At 34.8% G+C, this 19,901-nt stretch overlaps 1 protein-coding gene across 2 annotated transcripts; it reads left to right on the top strand.

Annotated features, from left to right (window-relative positions):
• Positions 1-1,629: 1,629 nt before the first annotated feature.
• LOC146529537 (solute carrier family 22 member 6-like) lies at positions 1,630-19,786 on the top strand. 2 transcript variants are annotated; one of them, XM_085201988.1, is made up of 8 exons: positions 1,630-2,039; positions 14,547-14,766; positions 14,892-14,992; positions 16,085-16,239; positions 16,352-16,718; positions 17,042-17,301; positions 18,647-18,825; positions 19,108-19,786. In XM_085201988.1, exons 1-8 carry the CDS (start codon positions 1,912-1,914, stop codon positions 19,273-19,275), a joined length of 1,578 nt encoding a protein of 525 aa, XP_085058114.1. In that variant the 5' UTR covers positions 1,630-1,911; the 3' UTR covers positions 19,276-19,786. The 2 variants fall into 2 exon arrangements, with proteins under 2 accessions (XP_085058114.1, XP_085058113.1); XM_085201987.1 differs by having other exon boundaries at positions 1,632-2,039; positions 18,644-18,825.
• The last annotated feature ends 115 nt before the right edge of the window (positions 19,787-19,901 follow it).

Raw genomic sequence — 19,901 nt, 5'->3', positions numbered from 1 at the left:
TTAATTGGCAGTTTAAAAACGTGAAACTAAAAAGAAAAACAAGAAAAGAAAAAAAAACATATATTATAATGAATAAGTTAGAGAGTCGAGTTTCAGCGCCTGCTAAATTCTTTCATGACGCTATCTACGTTGTTTATACAAATTAAGTCTTTAAATGGTTTCAGGCGTTTTTTTTAAGTAACTTAAATTTGTTTAGTAATCGTTCTTATGATATGTATCTAGATATAATAAAAATAAGCAAGATATTATACGAGGGGCATTCAAAAAGTAAGTTTCGCTGGTCTGGCATTTTTAATGAGCACCATGTAGCGGGCTCACACTGAACATAGTTTCAATTTTGGGTCTGCTGGTAAAATCGGCACTGATATTGATGACCGAAAATAGTTTTTTTAGCAGTCTATCCTTGACAACAATGGAGGTATCATTGGAAAACGTGTCCAATATTGAATTGCGTGCAGTTATTAAATTTTTTACTGCTTAAGGACTAAATGGAAACGATATTCACAGTAAATTAGTGCAAGTTTACGGTGACAACTGTACGAATGTGCAAATGTGCGACAATGGCGAACGATGAACAACGAACAGGACCGCCAAAAACAGCCACTACGGACGAAGCTATCGAAGCTGTTGAAAAAATCATTCAAGATGACAGACGACTGACTATTGATGATATTCTTGTATTGATTCCTTCTGATATTGAGATTTGCCGAACTTCTGAATATCTTTACAATCTTGTAAGACAAACTGGGTTACCGCAAAGTGTGTGCAAAACAGGACACGTCTTTTTTAAGGAAGGTTTGCTTAAACTTCAATACAGACATAAAAAATGTATCCAAGTCGAAGGCGACTATGTAGAAAAATAGTTTAAGTTTCAAATAATAAATAAATATGCGTTTTTTAACCTAAAAATTGTTTTTAACATCATTTAAAAAATAGGGAAACTTACTTTTTGAATGCCCCTCGTATAATACGCTTTATTAATAAACATACGCTTAATTAATAAAAAACGCTTTATTAATAGTTATTCTCATTACCATTGAGGATTCTTGTTAAATATGTCACAACCTCGCCGTGCTGACAAGCCGCAAAACAATTTCGTCGCGATTGCAGTCATAGCATATAGTTAGCATATAAAAGGTTGATATATTTTTGTACACCTATTTATTTCGGGCGCGCCATGCCTTCTCCAAGGTATTTATATCTAGAGTGCGTTCCCCACGTGCGCGTGCGGTGCACGGCCGCCGACCACACTGGCCGGGTACACGCTGATAACAAGGGATGACGATGTCACTTCATTTTATTAGTATTATAATGTTTTGTAATAAAATGTAAACACTAATAGAAACTATGAATATATTTTCAAATTTTCTATATATATTTTTTTGGGTAAGCTTGAAAAGAGTCGAAGTGTATCTTTAGCCATTATCGTAACCTACTAGCGCACGCGCAGGTGCTTGTTGAGCTTTCGCGAGTTCAAAAACAAACAAGAAACATAATAAGTGAAGGAATTTATTGGAGCTAGAGAGACGAAAGTGGCAAGAACCGAAGCGGGAGAGGCGAGGAATGCGTCATGTCGCCGCTTTAATCCGTGTTAAGCTTTATCTTCCGCATCAAATGATCAGTTTTAATCATTTGCATGTACGAGTGAGTTGCGGTGAGCGGTCGCCGGTCAGTAGTCGGCACCGGCAGTCTCCTTTCGCAGCGGTCCTGGCAGCCGGCATTACCGCGCGGACCCTCCGGCCGGCGGGACGTGTCACACTGCTTGTACGCTCGTACATGATACAACCACCTACTCTGTTGACTGTAAACATTGTCCAAATCTTCACATCGGTCGCAAGTGAAACATCGATCAGATCCTCGAAAGGGAAAGAGAAAGTCAACATTTGATTTAGAAATAGATAAAGCGTCAATATGGAGAAGGAATGTGTCGGCTGGGGCTGCTGGCAGGCGCGCATCGCGGCGCTGCTGGCGCTGCCAGTGCTGCTGACCGGCATGTACTGCACCAACTACGTGTTCCTCGCCGCGCGCACTCCGCACAGGTCAGTACAGTTATTTTCATATTTTTTTACTATTACACATTTTGTCCATGGTTGTCCATGAAATTACCATAGCCATGTTAAAGAATAACTGTTAAACTTATAAAGAGACAGTTAAATGCTAATATTGATAGTTAAATGCTAATGAGTTACATTTATGTAAAAATATTTATTCATGTAATTTTTATTATAAACAGATTCATGTCCATATTTTTCAATTATTACATAAAATCCTCTATTAACAGTAATTGCTGTAATAACTATTACAAGTTAAATTTTAAACATAAACAACAGAATAACGATATAGTTAATAAATTCAGTGATTATTGTTATCCTGTAAACAAGACGTCGCGGTGCGGGCAGGCCGGGCGCGTCGCACTCCGCGCCTACATATTACCATTAAATTGAAGCAATTTCAATACGAAATGAGTATTCGTCCTCACTCCGCCGAGTGCAGGCAACATGCAATTGCATATGTAATGTGCTTACTATATATAACTCTAATGTTAAAGTATTTAAAGCGGAACACATAGACTGCTCGTCTAAGAATTACTTGTCTATTAATAAGAAATGAATAGGCTTCAACGCGAACGCGAGCTTAAGTTCGATCTTTCGATGTGCCTGAAATAACACTATACACACTAAACTATTAGATAACTGCAGTTTTATAAAAAACTATTCTATCTGCAGTTTCGGCGTGGCCAAATGGACCAACTAAGAGTATGACACATGACACATTCGTGTCAAGTGTCAGAGGTAGCACCAACTGCAGGTACACTACCTGTACCTGTACACAGGTTAAATGGACACAAAAAATATATTGTACTATATCATAGTCTTTTTCGACAAATACACTATCAAACGCAATAAGATTTGTTGAATTCGAACCAGTATTTCATGAGATTAGCATGTTCAACCGAATATGCTGTTCAGCTTTATATATTAGCTTTAGTATTAGTAAAGACGTAACAAATAGTTAGGCAAATATCAAAAGGAATTTGTGAGTTTTTTAAGTTTGAAGAGCATGCTCTGCTAACACGAAAGATAATCTCTATAATATATATATATATTATAGAGAAATATATATTTTATAGACGGTAAATCGCTTAATTATAATAGCATAAAATTGCCATAAATTTTATGAACCACTATCACTCAGCGTGATTGTGATGCCATATTATACTTATTTTCATTCTAAATAATGGCTGTGTGGAGTAAATAAAATTTGTTGCTTAAAAATAACAAAATAAATAGAGTTCGAGTTTAGGCGACTCACGACGATTATTCTATTTTTTTAATTGTATTATTGTAATTCGGCGGATAATGAAGAATGGAAATTATTTAATGAGAACAGTGTCTTAAGTTAAGTAAGTTGCCCGGTTTCCTCTGCCTACCCTGCTATCTACGGGATAACCTGTAACCTTTATATATAAAGAAGCAACTGCTCAACAGGTGCCGGCTATTCTCAGCCAGTTCCTTCCAAGACGGTGGTAATGTTATGTTTAGTCGTCTTTCGATTTAAAAGTACTCACAAAAGTCTATTAAATAAATAATATTTTGAATTTGTGTTAGGTTTTTTTTTTGGAACAAATTATTATGAAATGTTTAAAATATTTACATTTCTTCTATCTGGTGTTGAGGCAAATCGCGGCGTTGAGTTCCGCCACTCAACACGCAATGCGTCCAGAATTCGACAGGAAATGAGGAGCGGAGTGTCTTAACACTACTTCTACCTACCCTGTTACATGCGGAATACAATGTGAAGCTAAAAAAATAGCCAAAGCAAACAAATGTCAACAGATCAGTCATCAGCTTGACGCATCTAATTCTGGTGTACTCATATGAGAGCGACGCGATGGGGCAATGCCTTCGTGTTCGTAATTCGTATGTAGTACGAGCGTACGCGACGCTCGCCAAGTTGTCTGTCCGACCGCAATGTGGGTAGACCAGGCCATTCGACCAGTTCTGAACTTACGTGTAAAATTTAAATTTGTAAATTATAAACAAACAAGGCGCAGTGGCCCAAAAGTATAGCTAAACGCGCTAAACTAAAGCTAAACGGTTGTGGATTCGATTTTCACTCGGTAGGATGAAATATTTAATATTTTCATTTCCTGAACAATTCCCCGACAATTCAGAGAGAATTGGGGAACGGAATCCATCCCTGTTTACTAGAGCGGAGAAATGAAAATGAATAGATTACTCTATTCAGATATATTATAGGGAATTAAGTTTAGTCGACCGTGTCTTTTCTTTTTGAATGGCAGAATCCAACCCAACCCTACCCTATGGAATTCCACACTGACGTTTAAAACTTTAGGAATTTTCCGCGCACTCAAATTAAGATATATTTAATATGACAGGTAGCCACAGCACCGCAAAAACCACTTCCGTTGGCAATTTTTATTATCTTTAAGTTAGCAATTAGTCAAATTAATGATAATAGTTGCAATCATTAATATAAGAAAGAGATCATAAGAACTTAAAAATATATAAAATAATTATTGCTTTTTACCACATTTTTTGAAGAAATCCTATTAATATTATAAATGTTAACCACTTTCATACAAAAACTACTGAAAGGATTTAGATGAAATTTTACAGAAATATAGATTTATACATCAGAATAATATATAGGCTATTATTTGTAAGAAAAAATTGTATAATTTAGCTTTAATATAAAAATAAGTTAAAGCGGACGAAGCCGCGTTTAGGTTGCTAGTCTAAAATAAGTCCTTTGTATTTAGACGAAGCGTCGCTAAATTGCGAACATTTTTATTCAAACGCCAAATAACAGGAAGTGAAACCCAATGTAATCGAATATTCATTTAATCAAATAAGTATCACGCGAATAGAATTAAATCTACTTTACAATAAGTACTTATTTATACACAAATGTTAGCGGAGAGCCAACGGATTGCATGAAATTATAATGAACTAAAATTAATTTGTACTGTAAGTAGAGCTCAGAAAAAGCCGCTCTCCTCTCCGCCGAATTCTGGATGCATTGCGTGTTGAGTGGTGGAACTCTACGCCGCGTCTTGCCTTGACACTAGAGTGAAGAAAAGGAAAATATGAAATATTTCATTTCTTCGGAATGGAATCAACAACCTGTCTCGTTTACACACAGTGGTGCCCCTGTGCCATGATTGGCCTCTTCACTTCACTTATTACAATAACTATTACAATTACAGATTATAAGTAATTAGAATACTGATTATAATAATAGTAGTTTGCGGAGTACATGCGGAATGCCCCGCTCGGTGCTTTTATAGTAGTCTACCAACCGCATCTCGCTTTATTGGTTTTTAAGCTTTTAAGAGTTTTGATATTGTAAACGGAGAAAAGAATAGGGAATGTTTTACTAAACTTTAGAACTTTTACAATCAGATTTCGGGACTAATCTTGGAATAATTTTTACAATTATGGGAGCCTCATAAAGTAGTTTAAATATTTTGTACTTATAACCGGGACGTTTCCACTAAATGCGTTGAACTCTCTTATTATATTAATTCGATCTTAAAATTATTTTTATATTATAGCCAAAACTAATATATTTTGTTTTTCTAATACGTCTAGGAGAATGTGTACAAAGTTTCATGATAATCGGTTGAGTAGTTTTGACGTGAAACCATAACATACAAACTAACATTCGCAATTATAATATTAGTATGATTTTATGATAATTAATTATAGTGTGGTTTAATAGTATTTATATGCGATGTTTTATGTAAACATAAACATATATCATCTCGATATATTTCTTTGATGCACGTGTATACCTAAGACGTGCCTGGATTTAATTCCTTAACGGGGATTCCATTTCCATAAATTACATTTGAAAACAATCTTAATTAATCTGTTTATTTAATGTTATTTGCATTAATATTTACTTCATTAGTAAGAATACTAGTCATTAAAAAAAGGTACTATTAGTTTATTTAAGCTGAACAAATAAATATTTTTTCAGCCGGCACAGTGCGTGTCACGTGGGCGTCTGTCAAACTGTCTATAGTTGAAAAAGTATCAGGTCACATTCTGTTTACTGATAGCAAAAATATTAAAAATGTATGTATATTCATAAAAAATGGTTAGAATAATTATGAATTGCACTATAATCATAATTCTTACTATACGCACACAAATATGTTTTGTTCGTGATTATTTAAATTAAACGTGAATACCATAATTTTTTCTATAAATATTTATATACTTATTTGCATTTTGTGTAATTTTCATATGTTTTGAATTGCTGCCGGTGGTGTCACGTGGTCGCTCCGCGGAACAGGGGCGACTACGTTGATATTTTTTTTTATTTATTCCGTCTAATTTTAATTCTGTACTACATTTTTGGTATCAACTAATAATTTTTAAATTAATAAGTATTTATATGTGTTGTTTTTATTTACATTTGCATTTTTTAATATACTAAATGCCATTAAGATAATTAATGACACAGATAAATAATTTGGTGTCAAATATAATAAAAAAGTAATATATTTAAAACTGATAATTTTTGTAAACAAGTGTGGGATTATCAGCTCTGCCAGCTGCCGCGCGCCGGTGTCCGAGGTCCGATGGCCGGTACCCCGTGACCCGATTAGGCAAACTTACAGACTGATAACAGATCGGGTGACCTCACTGTACTGTTATCTATGTGAGAATAGATGAGCTAGCTGTTGCTACTGAATTAGAAGTAGTAGAGTAGTTAAGTGGTTTTGTCATGTTGGTAATGTATATTTTTTAATCTTCTCTTCGCAAATTTCGCATCATACGATTCTTAAAAAAGTAAATCCTCTTTAGTAAATCCATATCAATAGACATAGCTAGTATCATTTTGCAACATCATATAAACAAATATATGAATGAAGTAACTTTATTTACAAAATGTGTTGCTCGCAGCACAAGTTTTAACAACAACTTAATAAATACTGGACAGTACAGTGGGCGTAAAGTAAAAAGCGGAGTGCGCCCGCGCCCGCGCCTGCGCCCGCGCAGCTCTCACTCACGTGACGGCGGCCGCGGGCGGACACGAATACATTACATTACATGTTTGTTTACACCGTGGCCTTATTTACTTAAAACGTATCGGATCAATATACTATCATGCTTAACAGATCTAGATTGTTAATAGATTACTTACTTTATAGTAATACTATAAAGATGAAGACTATGTTTGGTTGACCGCCCTAATCTCAGGAATTACGAATTGGCTAGTTTATTTTTTGAGGACTGCTATAGGCTATATTATATCTTGTTTATTATCACTTCGATGTGGCCTAATATGAATCTATGGAACAGTTACTTTGGGCAATGGGCAATGGCAATATGTCAGACACATTTTTTCATATATAGCTTTTAGTTGTCACCATAGGTAAAAGCTAATCAAAGTAAAAATTAATATAATAATATTAGAAATAGCCTATTTTAACTGGTACCTATTTTAATGAAACTTTTGTATACTATCATGAAGTAGCTTAAATATTGCAAAGCTTAGTGCGTGGAAGGAGGTTGTTCGCCGGCACCGGTCGGGCCTCACGTGACGCCCGGCGAGCCCGGCGACACTCGCCACGTGCCTCACGCGTGTCCACCGAAATACTCGTAAGTCGTAAGTAACGTCGTCGTCGCAGTGCGTACCACATAGTAGTGTATTCGTGAGTACACGAGTCACGCCTATTAATAACTTAATAACGAAAATTCCATTCATTTCCTCATATCTTATATACAGTGTATAAATAAAGTCGCGGGACAGGTGCACAAGCGTGTGACTGTTAATTCGACAGGTAGTGGGTTCGATTCCCGCTTGAGGAAATTGATTTTTTGATATTTTTATTTCTTCGTTCTGGTCTCGAGGCAAAGCGCGACGTTGATTTCGGCACTCAACACGCAATGGCTTCAGAATTCCTTGGAAAGTGAGGACCGGAGGGTCTTTCTGCCTACCATGCTAAATGCAGGACAGGTGAAAAAAAATCGTGTTTTGTTTTTAAACATTTACCTATTCAAAAGTTACATTGACCTAAATAAATGTTCAAATTTTATTTGAATCAGTCGGGTCATCAGTAATCAGGTTGACCTGAATTGAATTCAACAAAAAATGTTTCTGTAATACTGTAGCTCCAGACGAAGATAATTAATATAAGAAAAAAGTTAGTGGGCAAGTGAGGGTGTAACACAGTAAGCAGGAAGGGAACTCTACACCCTCGGAGACCGCGTGCAGGACGCGGTGGTGGCGGTGGTGGCCACCACACGAAATGTAATTCCATTAAGCATTACCAATAATCGTGGTGCCGTTGTAACTACACACTGCATAAGTACTTTACAAAAAAATTGTAAATTACACAAAAAAAATAGTTATTTATAGTTTATTGGCTGATACTTTTTTCTAAATAAAAGTTGTGGTTTGTTTATTATTCAAATTATGTCAAACGTTCAGAATTGAATAAAAAATTGGTTAGTCTGTATAAATATACATCAGTCACGGCGACGCGTATTTGAGACAGTGCGATTCTATACAAAAAAATAATACCTAGAAGCTTTTTTATTAAGCTGTTTTTGTCAGCTTTAAGTATCGTTTAACAGTTAAATTAGAGTGAACTTTAGACTCGGTGTGCGATCGCGTGCAGAGCGCGTGGTCTCTCTGCTCGCCGCCCATCGATATCCATCGACGCGTTTGTAAATGCTTTTGTAACGTAAAAACAGTAAAATATCATATTTCAAATAAGTGAGGCCACGCCACCAAAGGTGGCGTAAAGTAGTGGGTTCGATTTACTCTCGAGTAAATTAAATATTTAATATTTTCATTTCCTCGCTCTGGTAATGAGGCAAAGCTCGGAGTTGAGTTCCGCCACTCAACACGCCTTTGTAACGCCAACAATGCCTTTGAAATTTGGCAGAATAGTGGGAAACGGAATGTCTTAACATTAGGTTCCCAGGTTCCCTTTTCTTGCAATAAGAAGCTAAAAAAATAAATATGTCATAAAAATAAAATAAACAATATTACTGTCGCAATACAGTATCAAAGATGTCACGATAATTGCGAAAGAAACTACATATATGTATGTATACGTAGTACTGTCAACGAAGTTTATTTATCAAACGCTATTTTAGTTACTGAAATTTACCGATACGAGTTTAACGGGACCAAATGGTCAAAAGGTTCAAATAAGCTTTGGATTTAAGAAAAATATTTGCATAGCGACTGCTATGTAACAATTATTGTTATTGTCGAAAACATTTTTATTTTTGTAACTGTATTAACATTTAATGTTATCTTAAATAACTGTTAATATAATATTTTTTAAAGATGCCAGTCATGGTGCAAGTGTGTTGGCAACGCGACTGGTTGTGAATTCGATTCCCACTCGTGGAAAAGAAATATTTATTTAAATTCATATTTTCTTTTCTTCGCTCTTGTGTCGAGGCTAAGCGCTTCGTGGAGTTTCTCCGCTCAACACGCAATGCCTCCAGAATTCGGCAGAAACTGGAGAACTCTGCCTACCCTACTGCGAGCGGGATACAGCGTGAAGTTGGTTTAATTTAATTTTTTTATAATCTGCCTTATCTGACTTTAAAGTAAAAAATAAACTTTAAAGTAGATTTCTCCAAAAACACTTGTTAATCCACTACGAGCTTGACCCGTGACCTCATTTCTGAAGGCGGTCAGGACAGATAAAAGCCGTCTTTAAAAATAAATCAACCAAAGGTCATTATCCCCTGCCGTGTACACTGTACTGATTACGGCTGAAAACTAATATTTGGGTGAGTCGATATGCGGAAGCGACGCTGCTATGACGGCGCCGCGCCTTTGTGGTTTGGCAGTGGTCGGAGTATTTAATTATTCTATTTCTAGAACATTTTCACTTTTCACTATTTCTATTTATCTAGTTTTTTTAAATTATTGTTTAAATATATGATATAAAAGTGTAATATTAATTACAACGGAAAGTTACTACTTACAATTATATTTTATTTTATGATGGAATGTCGTAGGTAACATTACATACAGAAAACTACTTAAATTACATTTAAAAAATAGTTTTTAACTTTTCCGTTTAATATATAAATATGGAGGATATGACGTTATCTAAAAGCTCCTTAGTATTGACTGATTCAGTAGGTACATCAATTATATTTATAGCTTACATAGTTTTTTACCGTTTTAAAATAAAAAAATAAAAAAACAACTTCACGTTGTATCCCGCACTCAGCAGGGTAGGCAGTGGGAACCTAGTGTTAAGACATTCCCGTTTCCCATTATTTTATCTTTTGATTACTGGAATGTTCCAAAAGCTATAACAGATGGACCTTGAATTAGTCCATTCAAGCGATTCAGAGCGGGAGTGGTTTTTTGCGAGATCCCACGCGCTTCGGCTTCGTAAGCTATTCTTATTTCAATCATCTATTCTACTTTTACCGTTTTGTTGTCCTTGGATGAAAAAAGCCGTACTTTCTGGTACAATTTTGTCTTTTGTATTCATGTTTTTTTAAATTCAATCACAAAGGATTGTATATTTAATTATTAATATAACAATTTTAATTGTTACTGATATACATACTTGTATAGTTAGGTTAACACTATAAACGCCTTTAGATGAACGATTTTTTTAAAATTACCTATTCGTCCCTCGTGGCGCAGGGGCACAAGCCAATTCCCATTCGGGGAAATGAATTATTATTTATAATTATTTTTACTTCTTACACCGCGCTTTTATGTTAGCACCATAGATGAAATTGCCACCATAAAAGATGATTTGAAATAAGCTTATTCTTATTTACATTTTACATAAGCAAAGCTTACACCAATATATACACTGAAAGTATCTATCTCGTATACCTAATTATCTAAAAAAAATTAAAGTCGTTAAAGTTTAAGTTTCCATTAACATAGGAGTTGAGAAAAAGCTTAAAATTGAAAAATATTACTCGATTTTTTCTTGTAGTTATCCTTCAGCCGTGTAATTGTGTATACCATAAAAAAAAACAAGTCCGTTGCTAAAATCTTGTAGGTATATGCCAAGGTGACGACTGTGAGAGTCACACAAAACGATTACTTTTTTTTGCTGTCATCAATTGCCATGCCAATTAACTTGTCACTTATAAAAAATCACCGTTTAAGTTTTTTCCTGTAAGCTGTAGTCATTTTTAATTTTTTAATTATATTAATTTATTTTTCATTATTAATTTGTTTTTAACTCAATAATTAATTATATTAATAAGTTAAAAATTACTACATATATATATTTAACTGAAACTTAAGATAATTTAAATTATGTTTGTCTTAATTTTCCATGTCTCGTTTATATTATGCCGAAATTAAATGCAAATTTTATATTAATTACTATGTGTTCGTTTACAGCAAAAACAATTATTGTCACTTGAAGCCAAGGTCGATATAAATTATACATTACAAAAATATTGAAAGTGTTTATATTTGTTTCATACAACATTATTTTTTTGACAAAATTAATACATTTTATTCCTGATTTCCCGTTTGATAAGCTTTCACTGCTAAACACGTGTTTTTATTTGGGACCCCGTAAAAAGGGCTTTACTGAATATCAAAAGTTGGAATAACTTTTTATGGTATACACTACACCTACACCTTCCCAGGTCCAGATTAAAAAAAACTAAAGACTTAAATTTGGAAATATAATTGAGTAAAGCTTAGCTAGCTAAAGTAAAGCTATAATCACGATTTCAAGATAATCAGCGCCGGTTTTCTTAAATTGATAAAATAGCATTGTAAGCTCGTCGGTATGTGTCTTACTCATTCGTACATTTCAACAACTCGTTCAGCTCAGAAGCTAGTATAGCTTGTAGTTAGGAGCAGGTATTAGTTTATTTATAGTAGGTACTAGAAATATTTTTATAATACCTGTTTAGGATGGGACGGCGCCGCCAGTGTAATGTACTGACAACTACTTAAATGGCACGCCAACATAACTTAATTACGATTGTAGATACTTTCTATAGCCATATTGCGAGATATCGTGGACGTTGGGGCATGGGTTGAGTCTATTCATGTGAAAGACAGCTTTTATATTAAAATTACTTCAAAATTTTATATTATTGTCATAGGTAATTGCTTATTGGTTATGTCTGCCTATCTTGCTATTAGCTGTTCTGCTTTACAAATGAAATACATATAGATAACTATAGACTAGAGATGAATATGTTTTATATTATTTTAAAGAAATTTATTTTATTTAGTATATACGAGTGCACTAAATTAAGATATAACCAAAATTGAAATCATCATAATTAAAAAAATCTATAAATAACAACAAAATAAAGCTAAAAATAGCATTTTAAAATTATAATATATAGTCTGTCTACATACGAGTAAATAAATACCCACAGTTTATAAACAAAAGTTTTTACTAACATACGTTACGTATGAGTAAGCGTTATGTAAGGCGTAGAGCATTAACATTTACAATTTGATCTAATTGAATATGTACGGTACGCCAGATGTGTTTAATTGAGGGAGCGGCTACCAAATATGTAGTTTGTTTGTCACATGAGAACTCTGACCTTAAAGTGGAATTTAGTCTACTTCGAAGTTCTAGAATGAGTAGATGAAGAGCTTGAAAAAGATTATATAATTATTTAATTATATTATATTGTATTGTAGGTATTTGCACGATAGTTGTAGATTCGATCCCCCTCGGGGGAATTAAATATTCCCGCTCTGGCAGACAAAGGCACTCAACTCACACGTAATTGGAATAAAAATCGAAAAACGGAGAACGTTATGTCTTAACAGTAGGTTTTCCTTGCTTATCTTGTTCTATGCGAGACAAAAGCCTAAAACTACTAAAATAAAAATATATTAATTTCTACCTTTTGAACCCTTTTACAAAACCTTTAAACTTTGTAAGAATTTCCTTAAAAAAGTTAAAATCAGCATCGAAATAGACATTTAAAAAGAAAGAGTTTAATCACTCCGTCCTCTATTCTCACTACTTTCATATACTTAGTACTAGTAAAGTCTGTACACAGGGCATGAAAACAAACTGCAATCTAAATTTAAACAAAATAATATATTTTTTATGTAAAACAGCAACAAGCCAGTTTGTCAATGAGTAATCTACCAGTTTTGAGCAAGCCCTTAGTACACTGACTCAAACAACAGTTTATGCAAAAGTTCACATCATCATCTACACTTGCTATTACCACTATGCATTTACTTTAAGTAAAGTTTACTTTCAACAAATAATGTAAAATTGCTTTTCTAGTAGTAAATTAAATTGTGAAGTCCGCAGGTGACATCATTCCCATATTACAAATGTGACATACATGCCCTTCTGAAATACGATAGCCATAACTCAAAAACAGTTTAAATGATTTTATTCATAAAACACCACCACCACCATACACACCATACATACTTTAAATCAATAAGGATCATTTGATATGTATTTTACTTTCTTAGAAATTTGTGGGCAGACACATATACTTTAACACACGTGCTTCGTGGAAGCCTAGATAAATTTTCGTACTTAAGATGCGAACAAAATAACATTTTTTTTCAGCTTCACGCTGTATCTTGTCTCTAGCAATATAAAATATTAAAAAATAATAATTCATTCCCTCGAGTGGGGATCGACCCCGCAACCGTCGCGTTATAGTCACACCCTTGTGCCGTCGTCTTGTGCCATCCTACAAATAACATCCATGATGGATTTTTTATATAACATCAATGATCATCATTTTTATGGAGATGATATTGCATTCCATTTGTTCCCGTTATCATTTTCCTGCGTATGTAAATAATACATACAGGCTAAAAACCTGTACCTACTAAAAAAGAAAAGCTAAAAATAAGCTGACGCGGAGCAACTTTTACTTTTGCACATTTTCATATTCTTGTTTGTGTATTAGTAATTCTTTTATGCGCGAGAGTCGATGACTATAAATAGCATTAAAGCTCATTTATGATATTGCAAGTTTTGCTTGATATATTTTTTTATTTATACATTGTTAATTTTACAGTGTAAGTACAATACGGCGAAGTTAATAGTCTCTCTATTCTCCTTCTAATTAGAGACATATAGCCATGGGCGTTTTCATTGACGCTCTTGGATTTCATGTAGAGAGGTATTGTTCTAAATTCGACAATTCTGTTTGTTCCTACTCTACCCATTCATCCAGAACTGGGCTTCATCGTGGAAATTATTTTTGTTGATCGTTGCTAATGACCTCACCTCGCCGGCTTCATATACCTGAACTATAAGATAGCTTTTTATTTTAGTAGGCAGAGGAAACCTAGTGCTAATACTTCGTTTCCCATGTTAGCCCAATTTGCGATACTTTGAGTGCCGAAACCCAACGAGTCGCTTTGTCCTACCAGAGTGAGAATAAACAAATAATTAATTCCTCCACCCCATGACGCAACGTCTTTAAGTACTATCATAATCATTATCATAATTATTGTTATTAATTTAAATTGTCATTGTTTTTCTTATTATTATTATACATAAGTAATATTAAATATACCTTTTTTAACAGATGTCACATACCAGAGTGTGAGGACAACAGTACCCTCTCTGGGCCGGTGCCAGATGAGGCGTGGTCTCCCGCTTGGTCTATCTGGGCACTACCCCCGGACTCGGAGTGCCAGCGGCGACCCACCCTAGACGGAGTGTGCAGTGAAGGTGGTTTTGATAATACCACTGAATTGGACTGCGAGGACTTCGTGTATCAGCAGCATAGTAGTATTATGGCTGAGGTTTGTCTAATTTTTTTTAGCCTTACGTGTATAATCAGGTAGGCAGAAGGAGCTTAGTGTTAAACCACTCAGTTTCCCACTTAACAACAAACAACAATTAATTTATGTTTTTAATTTGTCCACAGTTCGGCCTCGCGTGTCAAGAGTGGAAGCGCACTTTAGTGGGCACCGTGCACAATGTGGGAATGCTGGTGTCGCTACCCATTATGGGATACGTGTCTGACAGGTTTGTTATTTTTATATTTATTCTTACAGTAGCTATTCCTGCGATTTCGTCTACAGTAAATTTATATATTTTTTTATTCATGAACCGATTATAATAAAATAAATACTAAATGATAAGGGAATTTTGGGAAACCAAAATAAAATATTCAAAACATCATTCAAGTCGATTAAGCCATTTCGAGCACAAATGTACAGACAAACAGACAAACAAGTAAATATAATTTGGATGCTATTACTTTGAGAATTGTCCCAAATAATAGATTTTCTCATATGCAAAGGGACATCGATCAGTTACATTTTTTTTGTTCTTGGATTGAAAGAATGTAGCCTTAAGACTTAAGACGCTTGTATCACCACTTTTCATAGGCGTTTTATAATGGCAAAATAATTATTTCGTCTTGCGAAAATCTGGGCACAACGTCGTCAATAACAACAATCAACCTATATTCAATAATATAAAAAGCATTCAATAATATAAAGCAATCTTTTACCTAATTGAAATCAAATTTAAGTGCATAATAAATTAATATACAATTTAAACATTATATTAACGAAGGTAATATTCATATGTATGCAAATGGCTAATGCCTGATTACAATCTATACAGCCCATCGTATTCTCGCGTTTCCAAGTCATGGCTTGCGAGGTAATTATTCCGGCTATTTAGGGCATGGAATTATAAACAACTATGATATATTTTTAGTTCGATGTGAATGTCCTAGATCATTAAAATACATAATACTGATCTGGTTGTTAAGTACTAAAGTCATGTGAGAGTTTAGATCACATGATTGCACTAAAATGGATTGGACGGAATTGGACTGATTTATTGCGTATTTTTCTAAAAGTCATCTTATAATTTTTGAAATACGTTTTATTTTTATTATAAATGAGTTTAAGTTATATATTAGTAGAGTTTGCAACAATTGCTTATGTGTTAAATTTAGACGTTACTTAAAAACTTCTTCATCTATTCCAAAATGGTTTTTTTCTCAATTCAACCATGTTGTGATTCTATTGAGAATCCTAAAAAACTAAAACTTGACAAATTTATATATAGATTTTTACGTATAATTTACCCTTACTACTTCAGATATGGTCGTCGAGCAGCGCTAGTAACGAGTGGTACCGGTGCAGGATTGCTGGGACTGTGCAAGTCTTTCGCGGGCTCCTACCCCGTGTACTTGGTGTTTGAGTTTCTGGAGACAGTGCTCGGAGCTAGCGTCTATCCAGCTGCATTTGTGCTTAGTATGTATTGATAAATCTTATGTAAAATTATACTAAACCTTTTGAGTTTAACATATTGATTTGCTTTTAATATTTAATGATTTGAAATTGTAAACTTTATTTATCGTTTCAGTGATCGAGTGGCTTGGAGTGGAGCAAAGAATATTAGCTAGCTTACTTCTTGGCATACCTTTATCTGCCGGAGCAGCGTTATTAGCTTTGCTCGATTACCTGACCGGCTACTGGCGCACGTGGGCTCGCATCGCATATCCACCTTCATTTCTTCTTCTGCTCTACCCCTGGGTTTTACCAGAGAGTATCAGATGGCTCCTTGCTGGTGGAAAAGTAACGCAGGCCGTACGTGTTATTAAACAAGCGGCGAAAGCCAACAAAGTCGCCATTCCAGAAGATACCTTGGATAAAATGCTGTCAAAAGATCAAGTCTCGGAGAAAGTGGAACCTATAGTTCAGGAAGAAAGTCTGTTCAGAGCGTTTATAAAGTAAGTTTTTTTTTGTAAAATAAGAATTTGTTATATTATATTTAATAGGACTGTCGTGGTATAGGAGGGCGACGAAATTTGAGGGAGACGAAAGTGTCTTATTGGGATCGGAGTGTTTGTTGTGCGTGAGTGTTGTCGGAACACTTGATTCCCTATGCGTCTGCCTACCCTGCTGTTTGCGGAATGAAGTTTATGTAATAATATTATAGTATTGTCTAGGCCGATCGCAGAAATTAAAAATACTTAAAATATCAATTCTCTTGCGTCTTGAGCAACAATTGAGCAACAAGCAAACCTATAAGAAATCCAATAAAATTATCCAGATACGGAGCTCTACGCCGCCGTCTCCTCGTTTGCTTCGCCTGGTGGACCTGTGCAGTGTTCGTGTTCTACGGCCTAGCTGTCCGATCTCACGCATTGGCTGGCTCAGTACATGCCAATTACGCGCTGCTGGCCGCGGCGGAGTTGCCCGCGCTGGCTCTCAACACGTTACTATTGGACCGCGCTGGACGCCGCCCGTTACTCACCGCCGCCTTCCTGATGACCTCTGTTGCGCTTATAGCTATACCCTGTTTGCCTAATCGTAAGTTGAATTGTTTTGTTTATTTGTCCATCAAGCTCTGCCTATAAATATTAAAACTAAAGGCTTTTGTATATGTTTAAACGTCCCACTATTTTCTTTTTTTCGCCATAGATAACTTAGTGTTAAAGTCCCTAAGTAAGTCTCTAAGTTTTTCACAAATAAGCCATGACAGTGTTATTTTAAAAATTGCATGCATTTACTACTTTGACTTTATAAATTTGACTCGTATTGATGAATAAACTTACTCGATTGTCCTTATTTCCACTTCATAGATCCTTGGATATTATTGCGAGTGTATGTAAATAATATATTTACGAGTATTATTTCTTAATTATATATTTAATTAAATTATTTATAATATATATTTAAATTATTGGCTTAAATAAGTTCAGCTTCAAAAGGATGTTAATGATAGTATTTCTGTGACAAGGTAAGCTCCTGTAATTAAATATTAACTGTTGTCGTAGAAGTAAAACAATTAGTTTAGTACTTGCTACGTTTATGACAATTATTAAATTTATGCTAATGATTGGTCTACCTTCACCGGCCTGTCTTTAATTATTCAACGTTTTCAATTTTCCTTTCCATAATAATATTATATTTTTTATTTTGAAGCTGAATTCTCCATATAACCTATACCTATACGATTAATATACGTATACGATTTTAATTGACTTTTTGTAGCTTCACGTCGGTTTCCGTAAGCATAGCAGGATAGGCAGATGTAATCTGGAAAGCTAGTGTTAAGGAGTAACTCCGTTTTCTCTATTTCCGCTGAATTCTCGAGGCATTATGTATTGAGTAGGGGCACTCAACACTCGAGCTTTTAAATTTGAATTAGATTTATAGTATACGTATATTATACAATACGTTAATAGAAAAGCCAGAAAGTAGAGAAACATATGTCTTGAAATCTATTTTGCTTTCTGAGATAAAGCCTGAACCTGATTTCTGTTACTAAAAGTATAAAGAGTAAAATATATGCCTCGCTTACAAATACATGATCCGTATTTTTTAATACATTCCTCTAAATGGTATTTTTTTGCATTACTATAAATAAAGTTTATGAAGCAATAGTGAACAGCATAACAGGGGCAGGGAGAGACCTGAGTTGGCCTTTGAGAACACAGTATCGATGATAATGTAGGAAGGTCACTTAAAATGTATGAGGACCCTCGGAAAACTTGTATGAGGAGGTAATGACAGTAAACGTATACGGGGCGAAAGTGGGTTGTAGAGACCATAGCGTTTGGCGCGCCTTTCTCTCTGAGTAAAAATTAAATAAGTACAAAACAGAAGCCATCCAACCAATAATATAATAATAATTAATCATTAATTCCAGAAGACAGCGGCATAGGTACAGCTCTGTTCCTAGCGGGTAAGATGGGTGCCACCATGGCGCTGAACGCGCTGTACATATACACAGCCGAGCTGTTCCCGACGCGCGCGCGACAGCGTCTACTGGCCGCGTGCTCCACTTGCGGACGTATCGGTGCTATACTGGCACCGCAAACGCCTTTGCTGGTGAGTTAAAATTTTATACTACAGTAAGTGACAGTCATGAAGCTAGCTGTAGATGGCTGCGTAGATTTTATTTTAGGATTTTTGTTTTACTTTTAATTATTTTCTTCCCGAGTATATTACGTGGAATAATACGATTTTGGCCACGACACATTATAGCTCTAGAAGATGAAGCCCGACGTTGAGTTTCGATATATAAGACGCAATGTGTCGAACATTCTGCGGAAAATGGGGAAAATTCAGTATTTTGATTTTTAATAATCATATTATTATTATAATTTGCAGGCTGCATATGGCACTTGGGTGCCCACAACGCTTCTAGGAGCACTACCACTAGTCAGTGCTGCGCTCACACGACTAGTACCAGATACGCTCGGACGTCGACTTCCGGACTCCTTCGCAGATCTGGACTCATCAGCCTCCGCTGAATCCATCTCCACTACTGTGCCGTGACCCTATACGTTAATATATTATAAGGATCTCACATAGAATAGTTACTAGTTTATAGATTATATAAGGTTAAAGGGATCACGATCTATTGGACGCTTAGCGAACAAGTGTTAAACACTAAGAAGTACTCCGAATTAATATTTTTAAGCGTACTTTATATTTGTTAACTTTAGACATAATTAATAATTTAAATAATATTTTTTACTAATACTTTAAACTCTGGAGTGTCCAATGTTCAGACAAAGTTAGTACGTTATTTAGCACCTTATTTATTTCTTAAAGATTAACATTTTTTTTAAGTAGTAGCTTCAAGCGATGCGTTATACAATACACATCCAGAGATCTACTTACGTTGTTATACGCTTCGAGCTCAGTAATTATTACTTACATGTTACTTCACAAATTCAGTATAATTTTTGTAATTTTATATATAAAAAATAATTTTAGATTTAAGATACCCAAGATGTCTAAGATGACAATAAAATAACATCGATAAGATCGCAATATTTGCTCATTTTATATGGTTTTATTTTGAATCCTGTGTTAATTGTAAAAGTGGTTGAAACGAAAAAAATTTTAAGGTGTTACATATGAAATACTTATATAGCTTTGTGGCCCATGGAAATCAA

This window comes from Heliconius melpomene, chromosome 18 (assembly GCF_056956725.1).
Source record: "Heliconius melpomene rosina isolate 202511_hmr_F chromosome 18, ASM5695672v1, whole genome shotgun sequence".
Taxonomy (NCBI): domain Eukaryota; kingdom Metazoa; phylum Arthropoda; class Insecta; order Lepidoptera; family Nymphalidae; genus Heliconius; species Heliconius melpomene.
This window is presented reverse-complemented; position numbering and strand designations above follow the sequence as displayed.

Excerpts from the sequence above, each read along its gene's own strand:
- LOC146529537 (XM_085201987.1), top strand. The coding sequence starts at position 1,912 with ATGGAGAAGGAATGTGTCGGCTGGGGCTGCTGGCAGGCGCGCATCGCG. Across the intron at positions 2,040-14,546 it reads GCCGCGCGCACTCCGCACAG|ATGTCACATACCAGAGTGTG; the intron begins GTCAGTACAGTT and ends CTTTTTTAACAG. Across the intron at positions 18,826-19,107 it reads CACCGCAAACGCCTTTGCTG|GCTGCATATGGCACTTGGGT; the intron begins GTGAGTTAAAAT and ends TATAATTTGCAG.